Source organism: Trichechus manatus, unplaced genomic scaffold (assembly GCF_000243295.1).
Source record: "Trichechus manatus latirostris isolate Lorelei unplaced genomic scaffold, TriManLat1.0 scaffold00086, whole genome shotgun sequence".
Classification (NCBI taxonomy): domain Eukaryota; kingdom Metazoa; phylum Chordata; class Mammalia; order Sirenia; family Trichechidae; genus Trichechus; species Trichechus manatus.
The window spans coordinates 8,628,452-8,641,636 of NW_004444022.1; the positions used below are offsets into that span (position 1 = coordinate 8,628,452).

General features: G+C 40.5%; 1 protein-coding gene across 1 annotated transcript in view; it reads left to right on the forward strand.

Moving 5' to 3' along the window:
• CUNH12orf56 (chromosome unknown C12orf56 homolog) overlaps positions 1 to 12,406 on the forward strand; it is a 105,566-nt gene extending 93,160 nt beyond the window's left edge. Inside the window, exons 13-15 of the mRNA XM_012557003.2 lie at positions 922 to 1,100; positions 3,381 to 3,495; positions 12,293 to 12,406. Coding sequence (XP_012412457.2) covers positions 922 to 1,100; positions 3,381 to 3,495; positions 12,293 to 12,406 — 408 coding nt within the window. The remainder of the gene's footprint in view (positions 1 to 921; positions 1,101 to 3,380; positions 3,496 to 12,292) is intronic.
• Positions 12,407 to 13,185: the final 779 nt, after the last annotated feature.

Sequence of the window (13,185 nt, forward strand, 5' to 3'; positions counted from 1 at the left end):
CCTACTTATGAAGAGCCATAGCAACATCTTTTGATAGAAAAGGCAATGCATTTTTTGTTGCTAATTTAATGGGGTGCGGGGTGACCTGCTGGTTAGAACTTGAAAGAGCACCAGCATTCCTGTTTTTCACACTAGCCAAGAAATGGCATAGACCTACATTTATGGTAGTAGTTTGAAAATGGAAAAATAAATAAAAGACTTCTGCAATCCACTGTTCTTTATTTTTATTGTTTGGTTCCATTGTAAATGCTTTTTTGGTGAAAAGTAGGCACCCAATAACTTCATATTACTTTTTCCATTTTAATTTCTCCCTGAGAAACCACACCAAAAGTGCTCTTGATGAAAACTCCAGCTAACAGTAACATCACTTGCATGTGTCAGTCAGGCCTGGTTTTCTTTGTCTTCTCAGAGTAGTGTTTCTTAAGGTATGTTCCAGGGAACAAATTCATCAGAATTATTTATGGTAAATATCTGGAGAGTAAAGCCTACGATTCTGCACTTTTAGTAGGCTTCCTAGGTGATTCTTAGGCATACTAAAATTTGAGACCCACAGTCTTGTAGGAACCCTGTGGGCGGTAGAAAAGAAGAAACACCATCTTCCCCACTGAAGGAGGCTGTAGACCTTTCTGAGCTCACCCTTTGTCCCCACTCCTCCTTCTAATGTTCTCCTTCCACTTTTGGAGCCAAACTTCCTTGAAAGTCAGTGCTAGTTCTGACCCTGCTTGTAGAGGGGCAGTTGGTATACCCAACTGGTCTATGTTCTTGTGCTCTCTGAGTAACATTTTGATAAGAAGTAACTGTGAGGGCATTGGTGAAGGGCAATGAGGGCTTCAGCCTAGATTTGTAGTTGAGGCCCCAGCTGAAACAGGTGCCCTTGTGGGTAACATGCAGCTTTCATGTAATTTCATTTTTCTTGTCTAGATTACTTTTGTGGCCAATATTGTGAAACAAGTGGTGAAGGGGCTTTCAGCTTCATTTCAGCTGCTAAGTCCCTGCCAAGCAGTTCTGTTGTACCAGCAGTTTTACATCCTCAAGAGCTGCCTTCAGTACAGCAAGACTCTAGCTGAGTATATTAGGAATGACTACAGAGAAGAATTCAGGTAAGAAAAAGTCCAGAATCTAATCTGTAGCAAAACTCCACTTGTTTTCTGATTTTCATTCAAAACTACAACATAGTCCAATATTTAGAAGCCTAAGTGATTATGACAAATTCTATTTTTGTTTTTAATAATGTTTCACTTTGATCTGAAGTGGGGTAGGATTTGGGGGAGCTCTAAGAAGCACTGCCATTTGAAGTATATTTCCAGGCCAGAAAGGGTGAAATATAAAACTCTCTTTGAAGAACTGTTTCTCACTCATTGTCTTTACTGCAGCCAACTTCCCACAGAAGTCATAATGATTTTAACTTGCTGTGAGTAATTGAGAGAAACAAATCCTACTGAAAGGGATGATAAAGTACGGACTGAATTCAACTGAGTCCTTGGAAAGAAACAACTGATAAAGGAGGAACAATTAATGAACACGATTATTAGTTTTTGTTTCGTTTATCCCTCTCTTACTCTCAATAACAGAACAGTAATAAAAAGCAGTAGCAAGCACTGGTTTCATCAGCCAGCCTGTTCTGTACCTCAGGGGTTCCTAGTTCTATTTATAGGCTGGAAAAGCCTAGTGCACTTAGTGATAAAACCCTGCATTAGCACTTACTAAGGAAAAAGACAAGGAGCACTGGTGGCACAGTGGTTAGGTGCTCAGCTGCTAACCGAAAGGTTGGCAGTTCAAACCCACAAGCAGCTCTGCGGGAGAAAGATGTGACAGTCTGTGTCTGTAAAGATTACATACAGCCTTGGAAACCCTACTGAGTAGTTCTACTCTGTCCTATAGTGTCACTATGAGTCAGAATTGACTCCACGGTAATGGGTAAGGAAAAAAACCACATTGTGTCTGATTTAAGATGAAAAGGGTGCAGTAGGCATAGCTTTGTCACTAGTTTGGATGCAGGCATAAAAGGATGTGGAGACATACATTACGGCTTAGACTGGCCTTTTTAAAAATTTAAGCCTGATTTGTGGACCTTGTTTTCCCTCCTTGCAGTTTTATACCATAGGTTCTATTCCATGTCCCATGAAAGGGTATTATTTGGTTTACTCTGAGTTGGTCCTCATAACCCAATTTTTTCCTACCTCCTTGCCTCTTTTTTTTTTTTTTTAAATGAAGTAAAATTCACATAACATAAAATTAATCATTTCAACCATTTTATATAATTCAGTGGCTTTTAGTACGTTCACACTGTTGTGTAACCATCACCACTATCCAATTGCAGAACATTTTCATCACACAAGAAAGAAATCCTGTACCCATTAAATAGTCACTCCCCTTCCCCTATCCTTCAGCCCCTGGTAACCACTAGTCTATTTTCTGTCTCTATGGATTTACCTGTTCTGGACACTATATTTCATATAAATGGAATCATTCAATATGTGGCCTTTTGTGTCCGGCTTGTTTCACTCAGCATATTTCCAAGGTTCATCCATTTTGTAGCATGTATTACACACTCCAGTTTTTCAAAATTAGTTATGATTTTGACACATTGTGAAAAAGGTAACCAATGTCACTGAACAATTTGTATAGAAATTGTTCAGTGGGGCATGTATTGTTTGCCACTGTTTCTAACCCTATTAGTGCTACCCAGCCTCACTGATTTATGTTACCTGTGGGCATTTCGTTTGCGATCATTGTTTTAAACTAGTGATTTTCAACTTGCTGTGCATTAGAATCACCTGAGGAACATTAGAAAATACTGACAGCTAGGTCTTATGTTTAGAAATTCTGTTTCAGTTCATTGGGGTGGGGCCTGGGCATTGACATGTCTTATAAGCTCTCCAGGTGATTCTAGTGTGCAGCCAGGGTTGAGAATTACTAAAGGCCTGCTCACTCTTGTCTCTTCCTTTGGCCCTTCCTATAATTTTACTGAAGCCATGAGCACGAGCCCTATCCCTCCTCTCTTGACTTGTTCCTTGTGGTCACCACAGCTTAACCCTTTCATTTAACTCCCTAACTTGCCTGAGGAACCAAAATTTGGGAGCTTCAGCCCACACTGTGGTGAGGATATTCCTGGCTTCCTTATTAATGCTTTGATGATTTATACATTATTAATGAAATTTACTTTCTTTGCTGAAGTACAGTGCTTCAGTGAGCTGAAAGGCACACTTATTAGAAATTTTCTAGGTCACAAATGGGGGAGCTGAAAATGCTGGCTGAGTCTTGTGGCTTAGACTCCCACACCCAGCAATAGCTCTATTCCAGTAGTGTGAACATATTGATGTGGCCAATGTGAAAATTCTTGTTTTTAAAGATATTTTGTTTCTTTTTATGATTTGCAGGTACTTTATTCACATGCCAGCCTTGGAAAAAAGGCTCCCGTTGTGTTACCCTATTACCCAACCTACTACTCAACTTGTTCACGAAGTTCTGCACTTGGTTGAACAGAAACAATGTGTAAAATGTTAACAAGAATAGAAAATGTTAATCAGGAGTCAATATTATGAGAAACACATATTTTTTATTTATAAAAATATCTGCTAATATCTGCCTATTCCTGAATCCTATTTGAATGTTCCACCAATACATCTCTAAGAGAAATCTTTATTAGAGTTACCTGCCACAAACAAAATGGTCTGTATACATTGTGACATATATAAGGTGGTGCTAAAAACTAGTATTTCTACAGAAAAAGAAAGTGTTTTTCTAAAGAGCATAAAAACTATAAAGGGAACAGAGCCCACGGGGAGCAAATGCAGAAAATGTAATCTGATGAGTTGTGTTGGTGCAATAATGGTGAGTGGTGTGGAGCCACTGAAACATTCAAAGATAAGTTGTTGGTGGGGGGTATAAACAACAGAGTGATCATTAGAGAAATGCTGAGCAATAGGATGACACCCTTCTTCTCCACCTGCAAAAATCCTAGTGACGTAATCATGGAAGATAAGCGGATGAAAACCGACGTAGCTATAAGAAATATGATTCTTATTTATCACGGGGAGAGATGCTTGGATTTTCTTCAACAAAATTAAATGTTAATGAGTAGAAAATGTTAATCAGGAGTCAATATTATGAGAAATTAAATGCATTCTGCCACTCTGTTTCAGTCACCTGTGGGCTAATCTGAACAGTCCCATACAGTCTATGTGAAAGAGAAACTGCCCATGAGTAATTATGGAACAATCATTAAAAAAAGGGCATTAAAAAAAATGTGCTTGTTGTACCTTATGGCAATAACTAATTTAATCCAACAAATACTTTAGTATCACTATGAATGATTGAATTTGGATTTCTAAGAACCTAAGAACTAGACCATTCAACAGAGTCATCTCAATTTACCACCTGGGGAAGGATCAGAGAAAAATTCACCTTCAAGAAAGAGCTCCCAAGGCAGATTTGCCTGTGCTGTGCAGTTGAGAAAGAACTGAACTCACTCAGGACATCTTATTCTGGTTCTAGTTGAGCCATTGCTCAGTTGTTTGACTTTAGGCAAGTCAGAACCTCTTTCTGGGTCTCATCTGTCATGTGAAACAGTGGGACTAAATGTTCTTCAACTTCTCTTCCAGCTGTAATATTCTCTGCCTGTGACATGCCATTCCTTAATACTCTGTAATGGGGTAGTCCATTCCTCTGCTATCCTAGTTCAGTGAATGATTTCAAACTGATTCCAAACAATCCTGCCTTCTCTGGACCAACGCTTTCCCAGTTTCAGCTGTGACCAATATCACTCCACAAAATGTCCAACTCTTCTCCACTGTCACCCATCAAGAGTCCATGTCTTCCATCCTTCCCTTTGGGGATGGAGAAGAGAGAAAAATGGTGTTTATGAGTGTCTTGAGCTGACAGATGGGGGATTATTCACAGGAGATGGTCAATCAGAGAGAGTATGAAAAGTTTCTTGGGACACAGGTAAGTATCCCTTCTAACTGGGCAAATGATGGGCAGTGGGCTGACTACTGGTCAGTGGTGGAACCCACAGGATGACAATGAGAAGATCAACTCATTTCCACCTTAGCTTCTCAGGAGTACTCTGGCTCTGGGTTTTAGAGCAATGCAGGCTCTGGAGGAGGCTTGGGTTTACCTGCAAAGGCTGGCAGAAGGGAAAAACCAGACATTCATGCTTTGAAGGGCTATTATGCCGCAATTATTTTCTCTTTCTGTGTACTTTTTTTTGGATTGTTGTCAAAGGCAAGAAAATTACTAAATAACCCACTTCTATCAGTCATCGGAGCCCTGGTGGCACAGTGGTTAAGAGCTCAGGCTGCTAATGAAAAGGTCGGCAGTTTGAATCCACCAGCTGCTCTTTGGAAACCCTATGGGGCAGTTCTACCCTGTCCTATAGGGTTACTATGAGTCGGAATCAATTCGATGGCAATGAGTTTTTGGTATTTATCATTAGACACATTTGATTGACTAAATATTGACCTCAACCACCAAAGAATAATTATTTTTCAGGAAATCTAATTGTAGAAAAATTTGAATATAAAAATCACATAAATAACTTTTTAAGAATACAAAGGATCACAAAAAGGCAAGCACATATGGCCACTTTTCAGGTCACATACAGATTATAAACTCTTTGACCACCTTTACAATACAAGCATCACATTGCTATCCACCACCCCCATTAAGAGTTTACAATGCCTGGTACATCAAATCAAACCAGTTGCCCTCAAGTGGATTTCGACTCTTGGCAACCTCATTGTCGTAGCTTAGTGACTGGTGATATGCTACAACCTGTGGCGTTATATTTTCTTTTTATGACTTTAGAACCACTTGTTTTATATTTAATATATTTGCAGAATATAGAAGTTCAGTTCATAAATATGGAAGAGAAGCTGGACATTTCTTGAAAGGGTGAATTTGCTGGAAATTTTTGAGAGACCCTTAATAGTGTTAACCCATTGTCTAATTTCTCTTTGTTTACTGTATTTACTTCTAAAATGCTGTACAGGCTTGTAAGATTGACTTGGATTTGGCTCTTTATAGGAGGGAGACTGTCAGCAATTCTCCATCCAGTCTGACCAAGCACTCCTGTGTCTGTTTATCTGTGTCTTTTGAATCTGAAGCTTTTCTCATTTGGAGGAAGGCAGCATGACTCCTTGACTAGAGATCTGGGTAGTTTAACTTTGTGGATAAGAGTCCAGATGCTGTGCCAGAAAGACACTGTTTTGAATCCTGCCTGCCTACTTGTCAGATATTTGCAGGTAATACTTAACCTCTTTCCGAACCTCAGTTTTATCAATTATAAGATAATAAAAAGCCTACCTTAAAGAGTTGTTGTGAATATTCATTAATTTATATATAAAATCTAGTTCTGTGTCTAGTCTGTATTAGGATGAATCATCTGGCATTGCCATTTTCAAGTCCAAAATTGACGACATCAGCAATTTCATACGATTCAACCAAATAGAAGCCCCTCAGTAAATGGTGGTTATCTTAACAGAAACATGAACTTTCTCAGTGACCTTGTATTTTAAGTATATATAATTTATTCTAATTTCCTTATAGTATGGTACTTTGTTATAGCAGGCTAATTCCTATACAGATTCCAGATCACATAATTTAATCAAAAACTGTTGAGTGGGCATATCATACTGAAACACGTTCAGATGGAATTCTTTATTTTCTTGATTGCCTCCCCCTACCCTCATTAAAAATCTGTCTTCAACAATCTGCTAAGTAAATGGTACTCCATGTGATTCCATGCTTAGAGTAGAAACCTGGGAGACCTCTGTGTCTTTTCATTCTCCACATGCAGTTTATCAGCAATGCTTATTGGCTATTCCCCCAAAATATATTCCTAACCTACAGATTTACCATAATTTTTGCTAGTACCCTAATCCAAACCTCCATCACCTACTGCAATAGCCTTTATAGTCACCCAGCTTTCACCCTTGACACCTACAGTTATCTAAGATGAAAGTGGAGTGATCTTTTAAACAAGGAAATCAATAATGTTTCTGATTTACCATTTACCATGACCTAAGATTAAATCCAAAGTCCTTAACATGGCTCCCGAGGCACTACATGACCTGGCCCCTGACTACATCTGTGACGTCATCCCAAATCATTCTCCTTTTCACTCACTAGCCCCTAAACACACGGGCCTTTGTGGTGGTCATTGGAAGGAACAGGCCCTGGAAATTTGCACTAGTAAATGCTCTTACCCCACATCTTCAAATATCACTTCAAAGAGGGCTTCACTGATCACTCTACCTAAAGTAGCCTCCCACCCATTCACATCACATTAAGGAATTATCCTTTTAATGTATTTGTTTACTTGCTTATTCTTTGCAATTGAACAATTTAAGACTTTAAGCTCCATGAGGATTTTGTCCTCATTTGTCTTGTTCAATACTATATCCACAGATGCCTGGAACAGTGCCTGGCACAAAACAAGTGCCTAATCTATGTTGAATGAGTGAATGGACTAAGGAAATAAAAATCAGACTGAGGATTAATTGCTGGCTTAAGATTTCATTATGACTTTTCTGTTTTAAAACCAATGTAATAGCTGGTCTCCAAAGATACCTCAAACAATACCACCCTTAACAGCAGGTGTATGCTACACCTCCCTTCTCTCATCTGGGCTGGGCTTGTGACACTTTCACCAAGAGAATGTAGAGGAAGTGAATGAAGTTCTAGAACTTTTAAGCCCAGGCATTAAAGTGTGGCAGCTTTTGCTTCTCCCTCTTGGAGTCCTGGGCTCCACGTGAAGAAGTCCTAGAGAATAAGCCACCATGTGCAGAAAAGAAGCCACACAGAGGAGCCCCAGTTCCCACAGTTCTCATTTCACAACAAACTCATGAGAGACCCCAAGTGAGACCAAGAGAAGGATTGCCCAGCCGATCCATAGAGACGTAAGATATAATAAAATGGCTGTTGGAAGCCTCTAAGTTTTGGGGATCGTTTATTAGACAACAATAAATACAACAGTCAAGAACATTTTAATTTATTATTAAAATTATACAACATTATAGAAACATTAGGGTGATCCCAAATAAAACAAATACTTCACCACAATCAGGCCACTCTATACAACCCAACTATTTTACTTTGTCTGTATGCCTTCCAGCTTTTTCTTTTCTACACTGCTTAAAATCATAATATAAATTTTTCCTTTTGTCATGGAATAGATTCAATAATATTTCACAGACTTCTCAGTCCTTTTAAAATGGAGTTTAATTTTTAAACATCAATTTAGATACATTGGGTTCCATGTCATCACTGCCCCTCACTAGGGAGGGGCCCTAGGAATCACATAGCACAAATAATAGCTGCCCACATAACACAGTCAAATATTGATGGTATATGATGCAACCAACTATACAGATTGCTCCTTCCCTCTTCGAGCCAGCCCCTAGAAGGAACTGGTGGGGGAAAGTTTTATAAAGCAGGGGTGGGGGTTGGGGACAAGGTCTTTGGAGGTTTATTGGCTATATATCTGAGATTTCTGGGTTTGGGGAGACATTAGGTGAAAGGTTTTTCTTTCCATTTCTTTTTTTTTTAAATTGTGCTTTAGGTGAAAGTTTATAGCTCAAGTCAATTTCTCATACAAAAATTTATACATATATTGTTATGTGACATTAGTTGCAATTCCTACAATGTGACAGCACACTCCCCCTTTCTACCCCAGGTTTCTCGTGTCCATTCAACCAGTTCCTGTCTCTTCCTGCCTTCTCATTCTACTTCCAGACAGAAGCCACCCATTTGGTCTCATGTATCTGACTGAACTAAGAAGCATTTTTCACGAGTACTATTTTTTGTTTTATAGTCCAGTCTAATCTTTGTCTGAAGAGTGGGCTTTGGGAACAGTTTTAGTTCTGGGTTAAAGCACCTGGGGGCCATAGTTTTGGGGGTTCCTCCAGTCTCTGTCAGACCATTAAGTCTGGTCTTTTTATGTGAATTTTGAGTTCTGCCCCATACTTTTCTCTCGCTCCATCCAGTTCTCTCTGTTGTGTTCCTTGTCACGGCAGTCATTGGTGGTCGCTGGGCACCATCTAGTTCTTCTGGTCTCAGGCTGATGGAGTCTCTGGTTTATGTGGACCTTTTGTCTCTTGGGCTAATATTTTCCTTTGGTGTTCTTCATTCTCCTTTGCTCCACGTGAGTTGGGACCAATTGATGAGTCTTAGATGGCTGCTCGCAAGCTTTTCAGACCCCAGATGCCACTCACCAAAGTGGGATGCAGAACATTTTCTTAAACTTTGTTATGCCAATTGACCTAGATATCCCCCAAAACTATGGTCTCCAGGCCCCAGCCCCAGGTACTCTGTTCTTTAAAGCATTTGGATGTATTCAGGAATCTTCTTAGCTTTTGCTTTGGTCCAGTGTGCTGACTTCCCCTGTATTGTGTGTTGTCCTTCCCTTCACCGAAGATGATCCTTCTCTACTATCTAGTGAATTCCCCTCCCCCTCCCTCCCCACCCTCGTAACCATCAAAGAATGCTTTCTTCTGTTTAAACCTTTTCTCAAGTTCTTATAATAGTGGTCTCATACAATATTTGTCCTTTTGCAACTAATTCCACTCAGCATAATGCCCTCCAGATTCATCCATGTTGTGAGATGTTTCATGGATGCATCATTGTTCTTTATCATTGCATAGTATTCCTTTGTGTACCATAATTTATTTATCCATTCATCGGTTGATGGGCACCTAGATTGTTTCCACCTTTTTGCTACTGTGAACAGTGCCACAATGAACATAGGTGTGCATATATCTATTCCTGTGATGACTCTTATTTCTCTAGGATATATTCCAAGGAGTGGGATTGCTGGATTGTATGGTACTTCTATTTCTAGCTTTTTAAGGAAGCGCCAAATTGTTTTCCAAAGTGGTTGTACCATTTTACATTCCCACCAGCAGTGCGTAAGTGTTCCAGTCTCTCCACAACCTCTCCAACATTTATTATTTTGTGTTTTTTGGATTAGTGCCAGCCTTGTTGGGGTGAGATGGTATCTCATTGTAGTTTTGATCTGCATTTCTCTAATGCCTAATGATTGTAAGCATTTCCTCATGTATCTGTTAGCCACCTGAATGTCTTCTTTGGTGAAGTGTCTGTTCTATGACTACACTATTTAGTCCCTCTTTTTTGTTTTAATGTTGTCATTGTTTACATATTGATGTCTCTGTTTCCCTATTTTCAGTCTTTTAGCATTGACTTATTTTTGTGACTTCCCTATCTGGGTTGATATCTGTTTGTTCTGTCCTGTGTTCTAGTCTTGGGTTGTTGTCTGATATTGTTGGGTCTCTAGCTGGAGGACTCCCTTTAATAATTTCTTTAAATTTTGGTTTGGTTGTTACAAATTCCCTAAACGTCTGTTTATCTGGAAATGCCCTAATTTCACCATCATATTTGAGAGACAGTTTTGCTGGATATATAATTCTTGGCTGGCAATTTTTTTCCTTCAAGGCTTTATATATGTCATACCATTGCCTTCTTGCCTGCATCGTTTCTGCTCCACAGTCAGAGTTTAGTCTTATTGACTCTCCTTTGTAGGTGACTTTTTGTTTATCCCTTGCCGCTCTTAATATCTTTATCTTTGGTTTTGCCAAGTTTGATGATGTCTTGGTGACCTTTCGGGATCTACCTTGTGTGGGGTTCGATGAGCTTCTTGTATAGATATCTTCTCATCTTTCATGTCAGGGAAGTTTTCTGCCAGCAAATCTCCAACAATTCTCTCTGTATTTTCTGTTATCCTCCCTGTTCTGGTACTCCAATCACTTGTAGGTTTTTACTCTTGATAGTGTCCCACATAATTCTTAGAGTTTCTTCATTTTTTAAAAATTCTTTTATCTGATTTTTCCTCACATCAATTGGTGTCAAGGAATTTATCTTCAATCTCACTAATTCTGACTTCCATTGTCTCAATTCTGCTCCTGTGACCTTCTATTGAGTTGTCTAGTTCTGAAATTTTATTGTTAAGCTTTTGGATTTCTAGTTGCTGTCTCTCTGTGGTTCCTAGCAGTCTGTTAAATTTGTCATTCTGTTCTTGTATTGTTTCCCTGAATTCCTCTATTGCTTTGTCTGTGTGTTCCTTGACTCGGTCTGGATTTTGCATGATCTCCTTCCTGATCTCTTGAAGAGCTCTGTATATTAATCTTTTTAATTCTAGCTCCAATAATTCCAAGACTTTCTCTTCCTCTGGAAGGTTTCCTGGTTCTTTGTTTTGGTCACTTGCTGGAGCCATCTTGACCTGCTTCTTTATATGAGTTGACTCTTGCCTCTGAGCCAACAATAAATTATTATATTTATTTATTGTATGTTTGCTTACTATGTCCTAGCCTTTTGTTTTGTTTTGATATGCCCAAGTAGGCTGGGCATGTTAGCCTACTTGGATATTGGCATCTTTGAAGCTCTCATGTCCTGTCACCAGGTGGGTAGAGCAGCTACTAGGTATGTGACCCCAGGAGTCTGTTCACTTTTCTTGTGTGGATTCAGCTCAGGTGTCCACCAGGTCGTCAGTCACCAAGCATGTGGTGCAGACTCTCACCTACAGTCCTAGATGGGCAGGGCTGCATAGGAGTGTTTGGAGCAGGCACAGGTATCTGGCTGCAGTAGGGAGCTATGTGCTGAGCAAGGCAGGGGGCTGACAGCTGCCCCAGAGTGCCTGGGTGGAAGGCATGTCCCTGTCCCCTAGATTACATAGGTGGGTGGGTTTTGCAGCTGGACTTTGGACACCCAATGCTGTTGGCTGTAAGGACTGGGAGGCACCACTTATTCTAGATGGCTAGATGGAATGGGTGATACCACCTGCCCTCAGGCCCCTGATGTGGGTGGCTGAGGACCCTGCTTAATGGGCAGGGCAGTGTCAAATGTTATGAATCTGCCACTCCCACTTGGCTGCTGCAGTTGAAAACAGGCTTCAGGTATATGCCCTGTTGTTCTATGCTAATGAGGGCCCATGCTGTTGAATCAGCCCACACAGGTCTAGGCAGGGGTGAAGGGCATTACAAGACCATGCATCCCTTATGCCAGTGCCTAGGCAAAGTGACAGTGGCTACCCCGAGTTCCCAGCTTAGGCGGCTTTTTTTTTTTTCCCTAAAGCTTCGAGTCTGGTTTGGGCAAGGAGAGCACTTAGTTCTGGCTTAGGAGGCGTGGCAGATGTTGAATACTGCTGGAGTGGTGTCAGAGCGGAGTGTGGAGGGAGGGAGGTGAGGGGAAACTGGCACTTCTCTGTGAAAGTTCTGGTGGGGTAGGGGCTATTTTGATTCCATGTGATAGGTTAGATGCTCGCATTTAACTTTTGCAGGTCCAGCACCGCTTCCTTCTGGCTCTAGAGGCTTATGCAGACTCTCCACTGCCTGATCTCTCCCAATGTGGTGAAACACATCCCGAGCACTATTGCTTGCCTCAGCCCACGTAGGCCAGCTGACCCAGCCCGCAGGGTGCTGGCTACCTCATGACTGGCACTTCTTCGCTGCTTCTGAACTGTCTCTCCCTCCTCTAGCTGTTCAGTTTGACTCCTCAACTTTGTCTTTGATGATCAGGGCTCCTAGACTGTCGTATATAATTGATTCGCTTGTTTTTTCGGGTCTTTGTTGTAAGAGGGACCACAGAAAGTGTCTGACTATTCCACAATCCTGGCCCCAGCTCCCTTTCCATTTCTTTTTAGTCTCCTTTTCCTTGTTGCCTTCTAGTTGGAAGGTGATTTTGACTTTGGAGAGCTAAGAGGACTATGGGTGGGGCAAGAGAAAAGAAAGCAATAAGTGCTTAATATTTGCCCCCAAATTCTGAAGGAGGCAAAGAGGACCTATATGTTTCCTTCTAGGTGGTACACTCACTTGAAGGTCACAAGGTGGGGGTAGAGATTCAGGGCAGAAGTTATGCCTACAGATAAACTTGTTGGATTTGACCAAAGAATTAACCCCCTTCTTCCCTCCTCTTCTCTCCTCTTCTATTTCTGGTAGTGATGGGGAGGGAGTAGTAATGGTGGTGACAATGACTGGATATGGTGATTTTTTGTTTTACTAACAATGAAGGCAGTGATGTGGAAGAGGGAGAAGGAGGGTGTGACATACTATTTCAAACACTATTTATATGGTTGTTTGTAGGCAGTTCTTCAATACCTACAGTTCTATATAACATGGTTTTTTTTTTCTTTTTTTTAATATTTTATTGTACTTCAGGTGAAGGCTTACAGAA